At 50.7% G+C, this 20297-nt stretch overlaps 1 protein-coding gene across 2 annotated transcripts; it reads left to right on the forward strand.

Moving 5' to 3' along the window:
* The first annotated feature begins 4205 nt into the window (after positions 1 to 4205).
* Positions 4206 to 19959, forward strand: LOC137670255 (membrane-anchored junction protein-like). 2 transcript variants are annotated; one of them, XM_068412964.1, is made up of 11 exons: positions 4206 to 4238; positions 4980 to 5104; positions 7979 to 8024; positions 9289 to 9364; positions 11135 to 11260; positions 11704 to 11735; positions 12554 to 12663; positions 15047 to 15101; positions 18158 to 18226; positions 18644 to 18792; positions 19622 to 19959. In XM_068412964.1, exons 2-11 carry the CDS (start codon positions 5004 to 5006, stop codon positions 19665 to 19667), a joined length of 810 nt encoding a protein of 269 aa, XP_068269065.1. In that variant the 5' UTR covers positions 4206 to 4238; positions 4980 to 5003; the 3' UTR covers positions 19668 to 19959. The 2 variants fall into 2 exon arrangements, 1 of the variants encoding a protein (XP_068269065.1); XR_011049222.1 differs by lacking the exons at positions 18158 to 18226; positions 18644 to 18792; positions 19622 to 19959 and adding exons at positions 13346 to 13587; positions 15204 to 15233.
* The last annotated feature ends 338 nt before the right edge of the window (positions 19960 to 20297 follow it).

Consider the following 20297-nt stretch of genomic DNA (forward strand, 5'->3'; position numbering starts at 1 on the left):
CCCGCATGCTTCAGGTTTGCTTAGTGTTGTGTATGTTGGAGCTGACTGTGAGCTTCTACGATTGATGGGGAGGTTTGAGTGCCTCCAGCGGGAAGCGTTGTATTGCGCTAGGTGAATCATTAACCTGCAGAATAAGGCTAACAGCGTGTCCGTCTGCATCACTCCCAGCGTGAGCAGTCGGGGCCTGCCGTGCAGCCAGCTCTGCCTGGAGCCCAGCAGCCTCGTGGGGTCCTTCTGCTGGCAGGGCTGCAGCCTGGCTGCCCTGGACCGCAGCCATCTGCGACTGACATCAACATCATCATTCAGTTCAGCAAAGGGGTAGCAAGTGCAGAACAAGCCTAAAAGCTTGAGGTTTCCTCCTTGAACCCCGCATATCTCCTGATAAAGTCCGTTTCCCTGGTTTTGGTAAAGAAAGTAGCCAAATTCAGTTGGCTTTGGGCCCCAGGGGATTTCTCCTTTCTGCTAGAGCTAAGTCTGGTGCAACCAGACCATGGGCTTCTCCTGGCTCAGTCCAATGAAATGGTGGTCGTGGTTCCCATTTGTAGGTCCAGCCTAGAAGCAAGGCAGATAGATACACACAGACACACAGTTTCTACAGCAATTTCCACAGAGGGTGAGCATGAGAAACAGCCACACCACGGAGCCTCCGGAGAAGAAGCTGCAGATGTTTACCAGCAGCAGGATGAGGTCAGCTGTGTCCAAGGGTGCTAAAGGTGTCAGTAGTGACAGAGCAGGGCAGTAACACAGAGCAGCAATTCACTGAGCGAGCCGTGGAGCCTGGAGACAAGGCAATGTTACCAACACAAGGGATTGCATGAAGGGGACCGGGACTCTGGAGCTTCCCTGTCCCCTGCCAAAGACAGCATCCTGTGCCTGTGCCGCTGTCAGGGATGGTGGCTTAGCAGTAGCACCAAAGTTTTGTGAGCAACAGAGGGAGCCCACGGAAGAGAAGTGAACCTGGCTTTGAAAACCACCGAGTTAATGAGCAAATCCATCTGCTCTTCCAGAAATCTGCTACTGGAGTATCCCTGAAGAAAGGGCAAGGGCTGGTCAGAAGGTGGCTTGTTTTTATTTTCAATACTCACAGCACCTCCAACGTTGCTTTAATTCAACCTGGTGTTCGTGTCAGTCAACTTGGAGGGCCAGGGCAGCTTCACAAGCTCTCGAGCCTTGGGACTGCCTTTACGGCTGTGGCCTCACCACATGCACAGTCACCCTATAACCTCTCACCCTCCGGGGCTGTCAGTCACCTCCGCTGCGCTCTGCGCCAGAGGATCTCTGGGCAGGCAAGGGACAAGGTCTCATTTTCATCAGTCTCTTTTGGATTCACACCATGGTCAACGGGGAGCTGGCTCTTTTTCTTGGAAAGCACAAATAGAAATGGAGGAGGAGCCCCATGAGCATCGCAGCACACCTCCATCCCGCACAGAGGTAAGTCAGGGTTGTGTTCTTTGTTGTCTTCCTAATTTCTACCGCACACCACCACCATGATTGCTCAAAAATGGAGAAGTTGTGAGAAGGTATTCACTTGTGTTTCAATTAGTGACGATGCACTATATGTGAGAGACCAGGTCCTCCGCCGAGGGTGGTGACTGAGAGCAGGAACAGCAGCTCTGGCAGAGGAGACCAATGCTGCTGCACGGCCAGGCGGCGGCGAGTGGCGGCTCCTTCCTGAGGGAGCATCGCTCCTGCAGCCTTTCCAAGCAGGCCATGGTTTGCACAGGGCAGAAGACCCCCAGGTGGCCTAATGCATGGAGGTCCTTGAGGTTCCCCTGCCAACCTGGCCCAGGGGAGAGAGGTGCAGGGGTGGAGGGCACAGCGGGACTCCTGGTCCTGCGAGAGCAGGGGATCTCTGGACTGAAATGGCCCCGAGGAGCCCTGGCAAGGGGCCGTGCTCAGTGCTGCAGAGGAAGGTGTAAAACCCCCGGGGACCTGTGCCAGTCTGCCCCGGGGGAAAAAATTCCTTCCTGACCCCAGACCTGGTGATCAGCTGTTCCCTGAGCAGGGCCTGGGGAGCTCCTCCGGGGCCGTGCGGGTGGGGGCAGCACCTGGTACCTTTTCGGCCCTGTTTGGTGCAGACACACGGGTGGCCGTGGGACATCAGTCCCGGGACAGCCGTTGCGGACTCCTCTTTCCCGGGCAGGGGCAGGCTGTTTTCGCAGTGTCTGTGCCCTGCGCCCATCGGAGTGTCGGTGTCCTGCCAGCCGCTGCCCCCCGAGGAGGGTTCGGCGAACTCAGCAGGGGTGTCCCGGGACCCGCCGAACGGACCTGCTGCTCGGGCAGCGCCTGGAAGGGCTCGGCTGAGCGGGGGCTCCGGCACTGGGCCGGGCCGAGCCGAGCCGAGCCGAGCGGATCCGATCGCGCCCGATCCGGCCCGGGCGGGCAGCGCCCCCTGCGGGCGCCGTGCGGCCCCTCCCGCCGCAGGCAATGGCGGGCGGGAACCGGCCCCTCGGCCCCTCGGCCCCGTGCACCGGGCGCTGCAGCTCCTCGTCCCGCTCCGCTCCGGCGGGGAGCGCGGGCTCGGGGAGCTCCTGCCCGCGGCAGGGGCGGGTGAGCGGGTGCAGACGGACACTGCCGGGGGCCGGGCAGCGACCGGCATCACCTGCACGTGAGAAGCACGAGGTGGCTGCCGGAAAGGCTCGATGCAGCCATCTAAGAGGGGGTTTCCTCTCCAAAACCCCCGGTGAGGCTGTTGCATTTCTGGGGCCCTCCAGGAATCCCACTCTGTGTGTAAAGGAGGAAGGAAAGAATCTCCGGGAACCTTTGCATGAAAGGTGCCTAAGCCGAGCAAAGGCAAACCTGACCTCATCGTAATTTGGGAGAGAAAGGGGTGAGCCAGCAGGGCCACTGTCAAGGGCCTGTCATTAGGCACCAGAGTTAACGTTGACTTGAGAGGCCCGGGCAGAGCCCAGAGCCCTTTGAAAGCAGCTGCAAGAGCTGCCACAAGGTAAGGGCCAACTTCTCTGGTGCTTTCGGCTCACACTGGAACCCAAAGCGCTCCAAGCCCCAAAATGCAGCTGCCTCTGAAGTGCAGCAGCAGCCAACGCGGAGCAGCACGTGGCCATGGATGCATCAGGGAGCTCTGTGGGGCAGAAAGGGAAGAAAAGGAGCCATTGTAGCAGCTGAGGATCGACCCCCAGGCTCCCTTGCAGCAGGTCAGACGTCTCCTGGAGCCTCCCCACACCTGCGAAGCCACTTCTGCAGCACAGCCCCGGCCTCCTCCAGCACCCGCCACCAGCACGTCCTGCCCCCCTGCCCCCTCCCACGCTTGTGCCAGGGCTGGAAAGGGGTTGCCACGCTGGGGCACACGGGGCACTTTGTGCCATGTCACGTCACGCCATGTCACGCCACGTCCACCCTTCCCATCTGCAGCTGGGGCCAGTCCCCAGCGCCCCCAGGGACTGGCCCAGAGTCCTGCTGTGCGAACACGCAGCCACGTGCTGCTGAGCGAGCGTCGCCGGGGCCTCTGAGACGGGGTCCCCCTGGTCAGAAAGCTCGCCGACAAGCTGCCCCGTCCCCTCCGAGCTGTGCTGGCTGGGGTCCCCCCAGCAGGTCTCCTCACGGGGCTCTCTGGCTGGACTGGAGCCCCCCGGCATCCCCATGGGACAGCTCTCATCGGAGACGCCGCAGGGGCCATTCCCTGTCCCCGCCGGTCACAGTCCGGCCCCGTCCCGGTGTGCACAGCCGGTCGCCGGTCGCTCTGACCCACCGGATCAGCTCACAGCACGAACACGCAGCCGGGGGGTTCCCCCCGCCACCGGCGGCAGGGCTGTTCCCAGGGGAAGGCCGCGGGTCCGCAGGGCTGCACACCCACCCCCGGGCAGCACAGTCCTGCCCGCCAGCCCCTGTCACCGCCAGCCCCCCGAGCAGAGCCCGGCCCCGCCTGCAGCCGCCCCCGGCTCCGGCACCGCCGGGACCCCCCGCCCCAGGCGGGCACCGGCCCCTGGCCCGGCGGCGGGGCGGGGCGCGGACCTCCGCGCCGCTGGGGGGCGGGGCTCTCTGCCGGCGCCGCTCCTGCTGCTCGCCTCGGCTCCTCTCGTCGCCTCTCGGCTCAGCTCGGGTCGCCTCCGCTCCGCTCGACTCGGCCCCGCTCGTCAGCTTTCGGCCCCGCTCGTCACCTTTCGGCCCCGCTCGGCCACTCCCGGCCCCGCTCGGCCACTCCCGGCCCCGCTCGGCTCCTCTCGGCCCCGTTCGGCTGCGGCCCGCTCCGGCCGCAGCCCCGGCCTGAGGCACCTGAGGTAAGGGCAGGGCGGGGCGGGCGCGGCGGGCCCGGGGCCGTGTCGGGGGCTCCTGCTCGTCCCCGCGGCGGTGCCTGCCCGGTGGTCGCCATTGCCGCCGGCAGCGGGGCTGAGGAGGCGGCGGCGGAGGTATCTCCCCTCGGGGCAGGCCGGGGTGCTTGGCCGGGATCCGCGGCGGGTCCCGGCCTTCTGCCCGCAGGCCCGGCCGGCCCTGGCGCCTCCCGCCCGCCCCGGGGCTGTGGGGCTGCAGGGGCTGCCTCCCGCGGGTGGCTGTCCGGCGGGGCCGGGGGGCAGCGGGGGCCGTGCGGGTGTGGGGAGAAACGGGCTTCTCCGGGCCGTCCCCGCGGGGGCTGCGGGGCCCCGCTCAGCCGGGGGGCCCTTCACGGCCCGGGGTCGGTCCCGGGCTGCGGCACGGCCCTGCCCGGGCTTTCTGGCCAGCCCCCGGGGCGAGAGGCCGGGACAGCTTCAGGGCCGCTGCGGTGACATGTCCAGAGCAGCGGCGCTGAAGGCGGGGCAGCTGTCGGCTCGGAGTCTGTCCCCTGATCCTGCTCCAAAACACCCGTCTCTGTTGGCCCGGGCGCTGGAACCGCGGTGCTCTGGCTTGGAGGAGGTGCTGGCAGGAAATCTGTTGTCTCTGCAAACGTCCTCTGGAGGAAAACCGGCGTGGGGTCTTCTCGTGTGACAGCATGAGATCTGGTGAAGGGTTTTAGTGGCGGACGTCTGACTCTCCTCCTTCCCTAGGCTGGCGTTCAGGGAGAACGAAAGATGTCGTTGAAACCATTTACATACCCACTGCCTGAGACAAGGTTTCTTCATGCAGGCAGGCTGGTGTACAAATTTAAAATCCGGTATGGCAACTTCAACAGGTAAGCGCGGTAAAGCTGAAAAGTCAACCTGCAGTTTGATGGCTGCATGTACCAGTGAGTTAATAGGAGACCCTAAATTCAGACCTTGGGGGCTCCTTATCTCCTGCCTTCTTTCACTGACCATGAAGGTGGTCACTTAAAAGTTGCCACTGCACTTGCACAGGCTGAGCATTGGCCTGAGAGAGTAATTTGAGCTGTAAAACGCTCCTGTTTCACTGCCCTGTGTGGGTTTTGGGCTTCAGTGGAAAAAGAGGCTGTTTTTATTGACAGTATTTTCTAAGTATTTCACTGAGAAGCTCTAGAGCCTTTGTAGTGGTTTAACCCCAGCTGGCAACTAAGCCCCACAGGGCCACTCACTCACTGCCCCGCATGGGATGGGGGAGAGAATCGGAAGGGTAAAAGTGAAAAAACTTGTGGGTTGAAATAAAGACAGTTTAATAAGTAAAGCAAAAGCTGTGCGTGCAAGCCAAGCAAAACACGGAATTCATTCACTGCTTCCCATCGGCGGGCGGGTGTTTAATCTCCAGGAAAGCCGGGCACCATCACGCGTGACAGTTACTTGGGATGATGAATGCCATAACGCCAAGTGTTCCCCCTTGCGTCTTCTTTCACCAGTTTTATTGCTGAGCGTGCGTCATATGGTCTGGAATATCCCTTGGGTCAGTTGGGGTCAGTTGTCCCAGCCTTGTCCCCTCCCAGCCTCTTGTGCATCCCCAGCCTACTTGCTGGTGGGGTGATGTGAGGAGCAGGAAAGGCCTTGACTCTGTGTAAGTGCTGCTCAGCAGTGACTGAAACATCCCTGTGTTGTCAACACTGTTGCCAGCACAAATCCAAAACACAGCCCCAACCAAGCTACTGTGGAGAAAATTAACTCTACCCCAGTCAGAACCAGCACCACCTTTCCTTTGTTGGCTGGCTTTTTGAAATTCTGTTGCATAGCTTGATTTTGGGATACATTGAAACACAATTGTTTCTTTAGCTTTGCTTATTAGCATTTTGCTGGAATCCAGATCCAGGAGGATTAACCTTCCTCCTTGTTTTGTTCTCTGCATTGATTTCGGAGAGGAAGGTGCATTGTCTGTCTTGTGGTGTCGTGTGGTGTTCAGAAGATCCTTGAAATGTTGTTCTTGTTTGTGAGTAAAAGCTCTTTCCCTCGGCGTAACCTCTCTGGAAGGCACTGTCAGTAGTGTGCGCAGGTTTCTGAACAGCCTGTGGGTGTTTGATCTCCTGATGGTAAAGAGAGCACTCCCTTTGCTGGAGTTTAGCAGTCTGTCATTGCCCCTGCACGTATCACAGGTTGTGTGCATTGCAACACCAGTTCTTGCAGTTCATTGTTACACTTGGGGGAACAGGACACAACACTTTTGCGGCACCTTTTGTATTTCATCATAACTTCTGGCATTGGTAGTGAGCTCATCGAGTTGGTCTTCTCGTCAACATGGTCAAACATAGCAAAAGCAATTCCTTTTACAGTGAAACTTGTGAAGCTCTTCCCCATCATGTCATGGTTGTGAATAGGGGGTACTTACTCAAAGCATCTGGCTTCACTCCCAATTCATAAGAGAGAGTAAAGGAGTCAGTCCTAAGTGCATACGTAGTCTTAGGGCCAAAGCAATGCTGTCAGTCAGCCTGCAGATTTGGGAAGTGAAACTCCCTTTTCCCACAGTAAGATGGTGACCAATCTGAGGACAGGTTCCCAAAAGAGCATTGAAAGAGTTGCGGGAGCTGATCCCAGCTGCTCACAGAGCTGATTATCTCCACACGCGTGCAAGCTTTTGCTAGAGCGAGGTCATCTTCACTGAAGGCCTCCTGAATTCCCAGGAAAAACCAGGTAACAATGAAGGTTCTTCCCTTCTTTAACGATTCAAAGATGACTCCATTTTTGCGTCTCTACAGTCCAGGCTTAAAAGAAAATAATCACCCCCTCCTCCCTGAGCCCCCCCAACCCAACCAGTGAATCCCCCACAGTCACATAGTGGGTTTGACATCCTTGTCATGAGACCCTGGATGGTGCCTTGCTTTCTTCCACTCTTTCCACCCTCTACTCCTCATCACCATGACAACATCCCTTCCTGGATCGTACTTTTGTTTCCCTGCTGATTCGTGAAGACTTCATGACCACAGCTTAAGTCTTGGGTGGGTGACATCTGTCCGTCTGCTGTGGCATGCTGTGTGATTCCTTTCATTAACTTGTTCCATGTCAAGCAAGGAGAGGGCCTTTCTGAAGAGGAAGGAAAGTTCTGTAAATATAACAGTGATGTGAATTTTTTACTTTTTAATGGGTTTGGATTTCCTTTAAGACCTTCTCTCTCCCTCTGCATTTTCTTGTTGGTTGATACCTAGCAGCAAACACCTTTTGAGAAGCTGGCTTACAGAAGAGGTAGTTAATACTTGGGAACGCAGTTTGATGCAGGCAGGACACAACTCCCAGCATCACAGGGCGTAGCTCCAGTGCTGCGAAGGCCCGTTCCTCTGCAGTTTGCACCGTGGAGGGGATAAGAGACGTGTGCTGCCAATTCCTTCTTTTAGTCCCTCAAGCAGAGTGGCGTCGTGATAGGCTGGAAGACTGGTTTGAGGGCACCTTGTCCAAAAACCAATCCTAAAGGTTCCTGAGGATCGACTGAGAAGATCTGATCTCTCATCCATTGTATCCTCAGACACACAAAATACAAATGGGCAGAAAATGGAAAAGAAACAGCCCTTGTGGAATGATGGATGTTTTTTAAGAACAATAAATTAGGGATTCGTCTGCCTGCTATGTATTTTCTCTGTGCAATGGGAATGACGTTTTGTTGTTGTTTAAACCTTTACAACTAATGTAACTCCATTGCTTTTTGACTGGGGTGGGACTGACTGTCTCTGTTTGTTTCACAGTGCTCCTGATCTTGACCACACTGAAAGTGCTGCCGGGGAGTTAGAGGTAGGAGATGAAGCAGGTCCCCGGGACCTCAGCTGAATGTTAAGCTGAGCAAATCTTTTGTTCGTGATGGACTGAGGACATTTTGTCACATGCAGCATTTCCAGTGAGAGTCCTGGGGAACTTCTCTGGAGAGTACGAGGGTGAAAAAAATGACGTCAATGAAAACTGTCACCAACAGGCAGCGTTAGCGTAGAAGAGTAATGGTTTTATTTGAAATATTTCAAAGCAGCTACTGCCTGATAAAATGGGGCAAATGACAGCTCCTGTTTGTTGAGCTGGTTGCACCCCGTTCCTTTCTGATTGCTGTTCAGATTCACTCTGCAGTAGCACTTTCCCGTGGTTTTGCTCTCAGCCCCAGACCTGAGCACTGCTTTTGACTTCTCAGGCTTGACTGGCTGTCAGACGACCTGTTTTTTCAGGAGCTGTGGCAGTGCTGGTGCGCTAGCTTGACAGAGGCTGATCTAATGCTTGGTTACACATGCTTTCCTCGTAGGTGTGGAGCTAGTGGAACCAGTGGACGTTCTTTTAATGGTGCCATTACTTTGTGACCAGACTTGGTTGCAGCCCATGAGTTCTGTTGTTGTCATCTTCTTCCTGAGAGAGAAGAAAGCCCCTGCTGTTCCCGAGGAAATGAGACAAATACCCTGCCTGCTTAAAAATGCTCCTATTACATAATTTTAAAAAAATTGATAGCATTATAAGTATTATTGAAGAAAATGTGCTGGTTTTAATTGATATGGAAAATTATCGTTTAATTATTTTTTTCTTTTTCACTTTTGAAAATACTGAAAGATGTTACTAGAAAACGTTTCTGGTTTGTAAAGCAGGAGTTTGTTGGGACTGAATTACGGTTCCTTTGTAACTGAATTGGGTCAATATTTAGAAAAAGAGGAATATGTTTATTTTTGCAACACGTCAATACTATATGTGTTTTGCTGGCAAAAAGGAGGCTTCTTAAATTTACAACCTCTTGATTTTAAAGGCACACTTTCACTCTGCACTGTAATGCTGCTGTGTTAATTCAAGATCAAGATATTAATTGACTTAAATTTCTATGGGTCTGTTAGTGCAGCACACTCTAAGGTGATGGGAGGGAGTGGGGAGAAGAAGGGGAGGAGGAAAAGCAAAATATCTAGAACCTGCTCTTCCATGATTTATGCAAACTGTAAAGTAATTTTAAATTTTTCCCAAGCCTTGAAACTGTACTTGACAGTGGAACTGTGGCTATATTGATAATCTTCATTTCTTGTTTTGGCCTCTCCAGGAAGCGATTCGAGTAATTCTTGGAAATCTTGATGATTTACATCCATTTTCTACAGAGCACTTCACTGTCTTTCCATGTATCCTTTCTTTCCTACTTGTAAAAGAAAAGCTTCAATGACTTGTATGTGCTGGGCATTGCTTAATTCGACGTTCATGCCTAGTAGTGTGCAGATCTTTAGCTGGAGTACGACTACTTTGAGCTTTGCAGTTTTTCATTAGCTGAAGATCCTGCTCAGTTGTTGCCTTCACCAGAGAGAGAACTGATGTGACAAGAGCGTTGTGCAGTGTTTTCAGATGAACAGCCCTGTGTTCCAAATCAGATTTAGCCTGAGAAAATGAACGTGTCTGTATAAAGTCAGAGGAAGCCCAGCTAAAGCGATTGCAAGCAAAGCTAGTGCATTGCTTAAAAAGGTTAATAAAATGTAAAACACTCCTTACAGGCTCAGCAGCGTTGGCCCACTAGTAGAGAAGTCTGCAGTAGTTTTCTGGTAAGGTACATTAGGATTGAGTATTGTAGTTGCTGTAGTGTAAAGGGTTAAGAAGAAGTTACTGTCCTGTGGCTCTTGTTGAAGAGAAAAGTGAGTTAAATGAGAAGCCTTTTCAGTCCCAAGGTGTGTCAGTTTGTGAATCGGATCAGGACCTTTGGCATCACCACCTGGGGTTCTGGGTGCCCAGGAGTAGTGAACACCCCCACATGTTTCCGCCTCCGAGGCGTTCCCTTCCAGCCTTGGAAGACTGTGTTATTGCCACATCTCATAAGAGCAGGCAAGAAGGAGGTCATCCTCTTTCTCTGTCAGAAGCTGGTACATATGATATCAACTTCTTCCTGCTACTGACAGGAAGAGAGAGTAGCTAAGAGCATCGTCAGAGAGGCAGCACCCAAACAAACGAAGCCTCGTTGTTGATTTGCTTCACTAAATCTCAGCCAGTTTTGCCCGCGTGCTTGAGGAGTATTTGATTCCTGAACTTCTATTTCTGGCATTTGGAAGTCCACCCACATGCTCAGCCAGCACTGGGCTCTGATGAGAATTGCAAGCTCAGAGGCCTGGCGTGATGAGTTGTCCTGCAATCTGTGTGTTGGGCTCCTCGCTGTGGCATAACTCTTAAGTCACCAGCTGTGGGAGTCCTTGAAGCCAAAGTCAAATGAGCAACTTCATCCCTTAAAGAACTGCTGGTGTCAGTGTTTCATCTAGTCAAATCTTGGGCTCCATCTCCAGTCCCCAGGGTGTTAGTTTCTGCTAGCAAATGGACTAGAAGTATTCATTGTACCTGTTTCTTCCTGAGATCAGGGGCATGTAAGGAGGCTGCTGTCTAGCGTCATACATTCTTGTGTGCATGAGCTCCTGGATGTCAGAACTGCACCCGCAGGAAGGAGCGTCTGTAACTGTGGTGGTTGTCATGTCAGTTGTCTTTTTTCCTCCCATTTTGAACTGTGAAGTAAATGTAATGATGCCACTCCTATGAATCCTGGTTCTTTTCAGTTTTTGTAATAATCTTTAAAAGAATTACTTTTTAGTTAGGAAAGCTGATGAGGTTTTATTCATGGGGTTGGAAGAGCCTGGCGTGTTGTTTCTTGTGGGAGAATGTCAGCACTGAAGCCAAATACAGTTAAGGGAACACAGCACTATTAATGCAAGTGACTGAGGGGAGAGTATCTCCTGGGTGAGCGTTTCTTGGGGTGTGTTACTGGTGTTTTTCACAAAGCTCATACCGACAGATTGTACTTGCTCCCTTACACACCTGTGCCATGTGGTGTGGCTTTTGAAGCTTTACAAGAAGATGTTGTCAGGATTCCTGCTCCTTTGCAGTGTTAATGCTGCGTTCTTAAGTCTTATCTTCATTCTCAGATTTGAGTAAATGGGAGAGAGTATCAAAGATGAGATTCAAACATGAGAATGTCCATCTTGTGCCTTATCCCTACATTTGCACGATGTATCTAGAACTCAACTCATTTCAGCAAAACATATCGTGCGGTAAGTGACTGTGGTTATGTTTGGGTAATTTCTGGAAACGTCTGTGATCTGTGTCTTGCTTTTCCCTTTCCCTTCATCTACCGTGTCTTTGAATCGGAGGGAGCAAAGCTGCGTGCAGCGTGGCCGTACTGTGGATTTGAAATAGAGCAGAACAGTGTGTTCTCTTTTGTCCTGTGTTGCTTTTCTAAACTGTCCTGAATCTCTCTTTGCCTTTTCAACCACTGCTGACTCTTGAGCTCGTATTGGTATGAAGCAATGCCCAGTGGCTCCCAGCCTTCATTCTTTAATGTCAGTAGCCCGTCTGGAGCCAGCACATGTATATGGAACGCATGTTTTTCTTCCTTGTGCCTGACTACTGTAGTTGAGGTTGAACTTCACACTCTCTGTTTCTATTTTCCTAAAGAAAGAATGCGTCACCAACTTTTATAATACCTCTTTTACAGGTAAAGAAGTAAACACGGGCAGTGGTGAATTTGTAAGTTGTGTGCGTGTTTTTCATTTGTTTGGGTTTTTTTTTAAGTTACATTCTAAATACTCTGGAGAAGCTGAATCTGTATCTAGGCAATGCGATAGTTCTCCTATTTCTGGGTGTCCGTCAGGCAATGGAAGGTGGCACTGAATTCTCCCCTAGAACCATCCAACTTGGGAGGAATCTTCCTGTCAGTTCCTGCGGACTTTGAATGAAGTCCTGCCTCAGGCCCTGACAGCCCCGCTGGCTTCAGTTAGATGTGTTTTCTACAAGTCTGAGCTGAGCTGTCCAACGGTTTCGTCACTGTGGAAGTCTGTATGAGGTCAATATTGCTGAATAATTAAGTGATTTCCTAGGTGCTGTATTGTCATAAACAACCAAGTTAAACTTCTTTGGAAAGTTTTTGTTGAAGGAGAGCTCGGGGTTGGTTTGTTTTCGATATGAGTAAGTGTCTGAAAATGGAGTGAGTTAGTGAAGATGTCCTGTCCAAATTCCCCCAAAGAAAACCCCACTCTCTCTGCTAGCATTACATTCCTGCTAATTACATTCCTAGGCTCTTCTCTCAAAATGGAGCAAATAGGATTTGCTGGAAAGCAGTATTTCTTGTTTAAAACTGTTGGGCATAATTCTCTGGATGGCCTCTCAGTGTTTGTGTTCTCTTTGAATAAGGCAGCTCATCTTTTATTCCTGAATCATTTTTTTGTTTTCATTGCACAAACATGAACAATTTGCGAAATCTGAATGTGTATTGACTCTGAATTTTGTTCTAAAATAGAAAAGTCAAACTCAAATTTTCTCAATACCAAGTTTGCAATGTTTTGAAGGCCAAGAGAAGAAGTGAAGTGTCAGAAAGTACTGCAGTGGAAGAAGCGGTGAAGAGGAGAAGAGTGGAAGTGGGAGCAGAGACCTCATGCCCACGGTCGGGTATGGACAGGTCAGTTGACTATAAAACAGTCTTCCAGGGCACATATCAATATTTTTAATGTCTCTTGTACCTTCCTCATGTTTCATTCCTGTGTAATCCTTTGCCCCATTTGTTGTCTTCCTTCTGCTCCATAGGTGACAGAATCTAAGCAGCATTGCCCATGTTTGGAGAAAAGTTGTCATCTGCTTTCAGGTTCCCATGCCATTAACTAGAGGTCTTCCTGTTTATCTCCTTTGGTTAGCGTTATGTGTAGAATCCCAGTGGGATGAGAACTCAGCAGCTCGACAAAGCAGCGCACGGGCTCGCACACCTGAGCCAGGGTGACAAGGGAAGAAGTGGGAACAGTTCTCTAGCTGCATCCCAGCCTCTTCCTCTGAGCCAGCTGATGAATGCTGCCTCCCAGCTTGAGGCCGAGATCTGTATCTGTGGATTTCACAGAATCATTGAGGTTGGACAGGACCTTAGATATCATCGAGTCCAACCCGTCCTGCTCAAGCAGGGTCACCCAGAGCAGGTTGCCCAGGACGTGTCCCTTCAGGTTTTGAGTGGACTCCAAGGGTGGAGATGCCACAACTTGTGCAGGCAGCTGGTTGCAGGGCTTGACCACAGTTGCAGTCAAAAAGGTTTTTTCTTGTGTTCAGATTTAATTTCGTGTGTTGCAATTTCTGCCCTTTGCCTCTTGTCTTGCCAGAAGGCGCTGCTGGGAGAGCCCGGCTCCCTCTTCTTCATTCCCTCCCGTCAGATGTATGTTGAGAAGATCCCCCCTGAGCCTTCTCCAGGCTGAAAGTCCCAGCTCTTCCCACCTCTCTGCTCCAGTCCCTTCATCATCTTGGTGGCCCTTTGCTGGGCTCACCCCAGTGAGTCCCAGTCTTGTCCTGGGGAGCCCAGTCTGGACAGAGCACATGGACTGGCCTCAGCAGCCCTGAGCAGAGGGTAAGGATCACCTCCCTCGAGCTACTGGCAAAACTCTTTCTAGTGCAGCTCAGGATGTTGTTGGCTGCCTTCAGCACGGGGGTGCAAGGCTGGCTCCTGGTGGCTAACTGCAAGCTTAGTTCTTGATTACCTTTCAGAGGCAGGCCCATTGTTAGTTCTAGTCTAGCAGGCAGCTTTATTTCATGGAGTGTAGGTTTTGAAAAAAGAGAATTCGTGTCTGTACTTAATATTCACAAGTACGTGGCAGAGAGCCCCAGATCCAGCGTTGTGATCGGAAGTGTTCACGCTCACCTTTCCCCTTGCATGGCGATGCACAGGCCACGACAAATAATCTCCCTTGTTGCCTTATATTCTACCCAATTCCCACATGTGTTTCATGCCGAGATTATAACGGGAGAAGTCTGAAGCCAGTTCTTTTCCTGCTCATGCAGATGTAGTCTTTCATTGCCTCCCTGCACTCCCACCAGTTTCTAGTCACAATAAAACTGCTGGAAATGAGTGAAGAATGAGAGCAGGGTCTCAAACGCTTTCGAATCTCTTTTAGCCAAGACCTGAGTTGTAGATTCATAAAATACAGGGCCAGAAATGGCTCTTTCATGACCCAGTCTGGCAGTTCTCTCTTAGTCCTGTATCTTGCCCCAGCAATTACGCTATTCCAGGAAAGATTAAAACAGTAAAACATTCCAAAGTGCATTCTTGATTTCAAAATCAAATTGGGGAGGAGTCAACTTCAAGCCTTCTGTCATGTTTTTCCGATGACTCTGTTCGACTGAAGAGCTCATTCAGCCTGAGCATTGCCCCCCTGGGAAGGAGTTTGTCGACTGTATTCAGACCTCCTCTTGATCTTTTTTCTTTTTGGACAAGCTCTTTTGCTCATAATTCCTCATGGGGGATTTGATTTGGGTTTTCTTGGGGTGCTGTTGAGTGTTGAACTGTCAGAATCTCCAGGTGTCACTGCCCAGTGACACTGATCAGCCCAAAGAGCACTATTCTGCGTGGGAAGCCAGGGCTGTTTTTCCCCATGTGCATCACTTTGTACCTCTCTGTACAGAGTTTCCTCTGCCATTTTATTGCTCCATGGCCGAGTCTTGTAAGATCTTTCTGTGGTTCTTTGCTACCTGCCCTGCTCTGTGTGTCAGTAACCTTGTAGGATTGGCAAGCTTTCTCGACTCGCTGCTCGTCCCCCTTTCCATGTCATGTAACACTTTTTTTCTCTTTAACTGCTTGTTGGTTTGACTAGAAAAGCAGAAAGCCTAATGCTGGAATGAGTGTGTATTTTTGGGTTTTAAATGAAACTTTGAAACGTGAGTACAAATACAGATTAAGGGTATCTATCTTGTTGGCTGGAGGTACTAAAATCCTGATTTCTAATGAAATACTTGGAGTAGCCATTTACAAGATTGCTTCATTTTTGTGACTTTTTGTAAACTCAGTTCTTACTTATTTGACTTATTTTCAGAACTGGAACCGAGTGTGCTCACCATATGAGTAAAGCAAAGCATGGATTTGAAACGGTAAGTTACAGTGTATTCAGAAAGAGACAACAGCATCTCTTTTGTCCTAGATTCTTGAAGTCGCAAGCATAAAAGTGCCTTTGGGTAATTTTTTTTGCCTAGACAGCAGCCTCCTTACCTGCATCACCTGCATCAAGATGTTTGTGATTCCTGCTCATCAAACTTAGCCAAGGGATGAGCTTTACCAGGAGACGACACAAGCTTTTCTGAGTGTCAAGCTGAGAACTGTGGGGGTGAGCTCAGCCTCTCAGAGATGAACCTGAAGGGTGCCCTGCCTTGTCGTCAAGACTCCAGTCCTCTCTTACCTCAGATGCCCCTTCGTGCAGAACTCCATTAGGAGCCAACAGTAGGTGCTGGCACCTTGACAGTGGCTGCAGTGTGAGTACTTGCTGCTTCCCACCAGTGCCCTCTCTCTGTGCAGATGGCCTTGCAGGCACATTCCTCTTCTTTGAATAGTGTCATGCCTTTTCCCACTGTGGCATCAAAGGCAGATTTACGACAGGATTGTTCCAGGGGGATTGGCAGTTGCTTTCTGAACCTGCTGTTCTCCAGAGACCTTGTCAGGAGGGGAAGAGTCTTCCTCTTTCAGCCCCCAGGCTAAAAGGCTGCTCTGACAGCTGCTGTTAGGCAACCCTTTATGTGACAGGGTCTTCCCTAACGCCCGTGTTCTCCTCCTGGCTGTTGCCTGTCCTCCCAAATGTCCCAGTGCATTTCATCCATTTTCTGGCTGCTGATGCCCATTCTAAACATAGTTCAAATCCCTGTCACACTATCACCTTCCTGGCCTTTTTCCCTCTCCAACTCTTTGGAGAGAGTCTTTTCCCAGGAGGCAAGCTCATTCCTCTTGGGATTATCCACAAGTTGCATCAAATACCTGGATTTCTGTGTGTTTCTGCACAATGACCTGCTGCCCCCATTTCAGGAAGCTTTTGGACCGCTCCACAACTGGCTGAGCCTTTACGCAAATGCCGTCTGTGGGCTTGCTTGAAGGCTCAGCTGGCCAGAGCACACTGCCTGCTGGCTCCTGTAGAACTGGTTGCAAAGGGCCAATCCCAGCATAACTGCTGTGCAGGGATTCACTGCATGTGCAACAGCCTGCAATTTCAGGTGCCACTTGTTGGATGGGTACCTTCAGCCTGCAGACATAAACTCCTGCATTGAAACAGCCCTCACCTTGTTGTAAGCCCACAACTTACTTTCAGAAGAGGGGTTTTTGACAGGTTTGTTGGATTTTCAAGATAGGAAGGAGGCTGCCTGGTAACTCCTCAGGTGCATTCAGTACAGAAGAACTTCTCTAATACAGCGGGTGTATTTGTCTCTCAGACCTGTATGGCTTTTTGTTCCCTCAGCTCACCTTTGCAGGATTAGTGACAGGTCTCTACACGTGCCCTTTCTGGCTTCTTTTCTCAGGTGCTCCAAACACTGTTGGTGGGATAAGGGTCATCCTCTGAAAGATGCTTTTTAATTCCCCGCTTTGCTGTGGTCACTGTCCCCAGAATGGCTCTGCTCCTTGTACAGTGGCTGAATTTCCCAAACATGAGAGTCCTTGAAAGCTGGCGCTCCAGGTTGGCATGTTGGACCCTCAGAAGTAATGTGGTAAGTGGCAGATCACCGTAACCTCATGACACGTCCTGAGCTCTTTCCAGGTAAACTGAAACTATGATGAATGACTTGTCAGCTCAGCAAATACCAACGCAGGTGAGAAGAACCTTCTCCAGAACAGATGCTTGTCCCTGAAATTTGCACTAGTCAGGGCACTGTTACACTGAGAGGGATGTCCAGACACAAACTGTTGTCTTTATGAATACCAGACCAGATACCACGAGTACCGCTTGAAATCACGGGCAGATGACCTCTCCCTCAGGTCCATTTTTAGGAGATCAGAGGCAGGTGCGTCTGTGTCATCCTTTCCATTCGGTTTCTTTTGGGATTCAGGATGAGAAGAGAGATGAGGTTTAGGAAAAAACGTATCAGTAGCTCCAGTACTTTCTCAGGATTGTTCTGATCAGTCCTCCAGGGGTCTTGTTCAGTTGATCAGCAGTGTGTGACCTTGGATCCAAGTCCACCTGGTGTTTCAGAATGCATCTCAGAAAAGGCAAGGCTCTCGTTAAACATGAAGGAAATCTGCTTAGTTCAGGTAGGGCTGACGTTACAACATTGGCACTCAGTTCAGGAGGAGGAGCGTGGAAGTGCCGCAGTCGCGTGGCTGTCACAGAGATGGCATTTTCAGCTCTGTCCAAATGCCTTCTAGGGCTGCGATTTGGACAGCAGGAGGAGTGGGGTCGAGCCTGCCCATCTTGCTACTTACCAAGTGCACCAGTAGAAGTCAGGGAAAGAAAGGAAGAAAGAACAGAGAGACGCTCAGCCTGTCACTGCAGATAATTTTCCTGCCTTATTTAATGCTCTGAGACTAACCTGCAAAGGTCTCAGGCCATCTGAAGTTTGGAATTTTGTGAGAACCTGAGCTTAGTGCAAGAGAAACACCATCGGGAGTGGATCTGTTCTTCTTCTGTTATCTTCTCTTTATGACAATGTTGGTTTACTCTCTCTCAAAGAAGCTGACATGCGGATTTTGTTGTTTGTGGTCCTTTGTATTGCTGATGGCCTTCCTCGTGGGTGTTCTGGCTCACCTCTTGCTCCTGGCGCTTTTCACTTTTGTCCCTTCCCTGTTACTCTGTTCCCTGTGACTCTGTCTCAGCAGGGCTGATGTCGAGGGGCCTGTAGTGTCCAGCGGCTGTTATTTCCCGCAGCATCTCTGTTCATGGTTTTTAAAATCTCTGTCTATGCCGGAGCTACTGTTATTATGTCACTATCTGCTCTATCAAAGTCTACTCAATGAATTACAGTTTTAGGTTGGGCCTGTGAATGTCCGGAGGAGGGAGAGGTAGAAATATATTGGTGAAGAAAGTCCTTATAGTAGCAGGGGAAAAAATAAAATCACAGAACAAGAGAGTAGAGCTTGCCTTTTAGTTCTTAAAGCAAGCAAGCAAACAAAAATCTCCTGTACAGTGGAATTTTACATCACATAACAGTTCTTGGGTTCCTTTTCCTTTCAGAATTCCTCCAAAGAAAATGAGTGTGAGTTCAGTCCAGCATCCCTTCCCGTGGGCTGTAACCAAGTGAGTGTAAGTAAGGAATCCCTGGATTGTTTCATTCAGATTGGTCACAGCACATCCAAAGCTGCAAGGATTACACTGGGGTTAGTTTTCCTTTAAAAACCGTGTCTGGTATTTTCCAGCAGGTGAGATTAGGAATTACAACCCCCGTAAAGTGGTAGGTCACCGAGGGCTGATTTTGGCTGAGACTGTCATCCTGCGTAACGAATTCCCACCCGTGGAGCTGGGCTACGCGGCTCTCAGAGCTGGACTGTGAGATGGGAGCTACCTCTAAACCAGTCTGCAGTGTGATTGCTTTGAAACCTCCCAGGCGTCTTGTCAGTCAGAGCCTGGACCCACCTCTCGGTGTCGGGGTCTGCCGTTGGGTCTGCCGGGAGTGCGGAGAGCGCGAGCTTGTGTTTTTGTTCTTGCTGCTGTTTCTGACAGGGGGACCCGAGGAACCTTAACGACGAACAAAGAAGAGCAGCCAGTCGCGCTGAGGGTGCGATGCAGCCGCCGCAGCAAATGGACCGAGTAGTAGAGGAAGGAAACGTGGAGTCAGAAGGAAGAAGAGGTCTCTCCAAGTTCTGGAGAAGGTACTAACACTGCAGCCGTGAGCAGATGCAGTCCTGGCTGTGTCCGCGTCCGTGTCAGAGGCTGTGCCTGATTCTGGCAGTTCAGGTGATTCTACGTTATCTTGAAGAACGGGGACCTCTTTTCTGTGGTGAAAGCACGGTCTCCCAAGGCAAAGGAGCATTCAGGGGTGTCCTTTGGTCTTGTGGTAAGGTGGAACATTCACATTAAATGTTCCTCTTCTGAGCTGTCTTTGGGGAAAAAGCTCCTGATGGGAGGGTGACGCCTCAGTCACAGCCCTCGGACAATGTGGCTTTTATCAGCTGAGGGGTGCCATCTCCAGCCCGATTTCTAAAGGCCTTAAACACTCCCCCTTCTAGCAGGGCCTTCCCAGGAGGGACCTTCAGTCCCGTTAAGGTAAGTGTGACCTTTAGTTGGCCGCTCAGCGACTGTGGCCTTTGTAACTTTGACTCCCAAAGACACCGTTTTAAACGGAAATTAAAGTCCCCCCACAAACAGCTGCTGGGCGTTGGTGACTGAACGAGCGCTCCAGAGCTGCCGGAGCCGTGTCCTGCGAGAGGGGTCTGTTCTGGGCAGCACTGCCTGGGAGGTGAGTTAGTGCTGGAAGAAATACAGCCCCTTGCTGATCATAATGTGTGCCAGTGCCTTCAACTATTGAGACTGGACCGTTAGGGCACAAGTTGTTCTTTGTGTTTCCTCTACTTTTTGGTCTTCCTCTGTATTATTTTGTGCTGGGGTTGTGTCTTTCTAGTGGACAGAAATGACCCTGTTAGTACAATTCTCAGAGAAGTATTTAAGCATAATGTGCTCTCTTTGTTGTTGTTTCCCCAGCATGATCTTTTCGCCACTGCAGCATCTTTTTGGTGGGAAGAACTGACCTGGAAGTACTAATAGTTGTGGAAAGGTAAACTTGTAGTATGAATGTTGGGTAGCATTGGTTCTTTTGTAGTTCAGCTTTTCACGTTCCTTGTCCAGCTGTCACATGCTTTACATGAAATTCTGCTCTGTTTACATTTTCAAATTAACGTACTGAACACGTTGGGTTAGAGTGTCTTTTTCTTCACAACCTGGAGTTTTTGGAAAAAGCAATAAGCTTGAAGACTTTGATCCTTGAGTGTCATAAATTGGGAATTTTACATTTTAAAATCGTTACAGGAGATTCTAATAAAACAAGCATCAACTTGGAACTGCGTGTTATTTTAATCAGTCTTACCCTGGCAGAAAACAGTCCTTCCCTCCAAGAAGAAACAGAGGTTTCTGGTATTGGATGGACTCCTGTACTAGGCAGCAGTAAAAAGGTCCAAATTGGTGAAAATATTTTGGATTACATTTTACCACTACACTACAACTTGTGTAATTATCTGTGCGTGCATTCGATATGTGGTGGGATGAGGCTGGGAGTTAAGATTTCAGCCGTGCCTGGGGCATGCTCAGGCAGCTTTTCACCATCACGCCAGTGGGTTTACAATAAACCATCATTCTTCAGCCATCTCCCGAGCTGAGACAC

The sequence above is a fragment of the Nyctibius grandis genome, chromosome 14, assembly GCF_013368605.1.
Source record: "Nyctibius grandis isolate bNycGra1 chromosome 14, bNycGra1.pri, whole genome shotgun sequence".
Taxonomy (NCBI): Eukaryota; Metazoa; Chordata; class Aves; order Nyctibiiformes; family Nyctibiidae; genus Nyctibius; species Nyctibius grandis.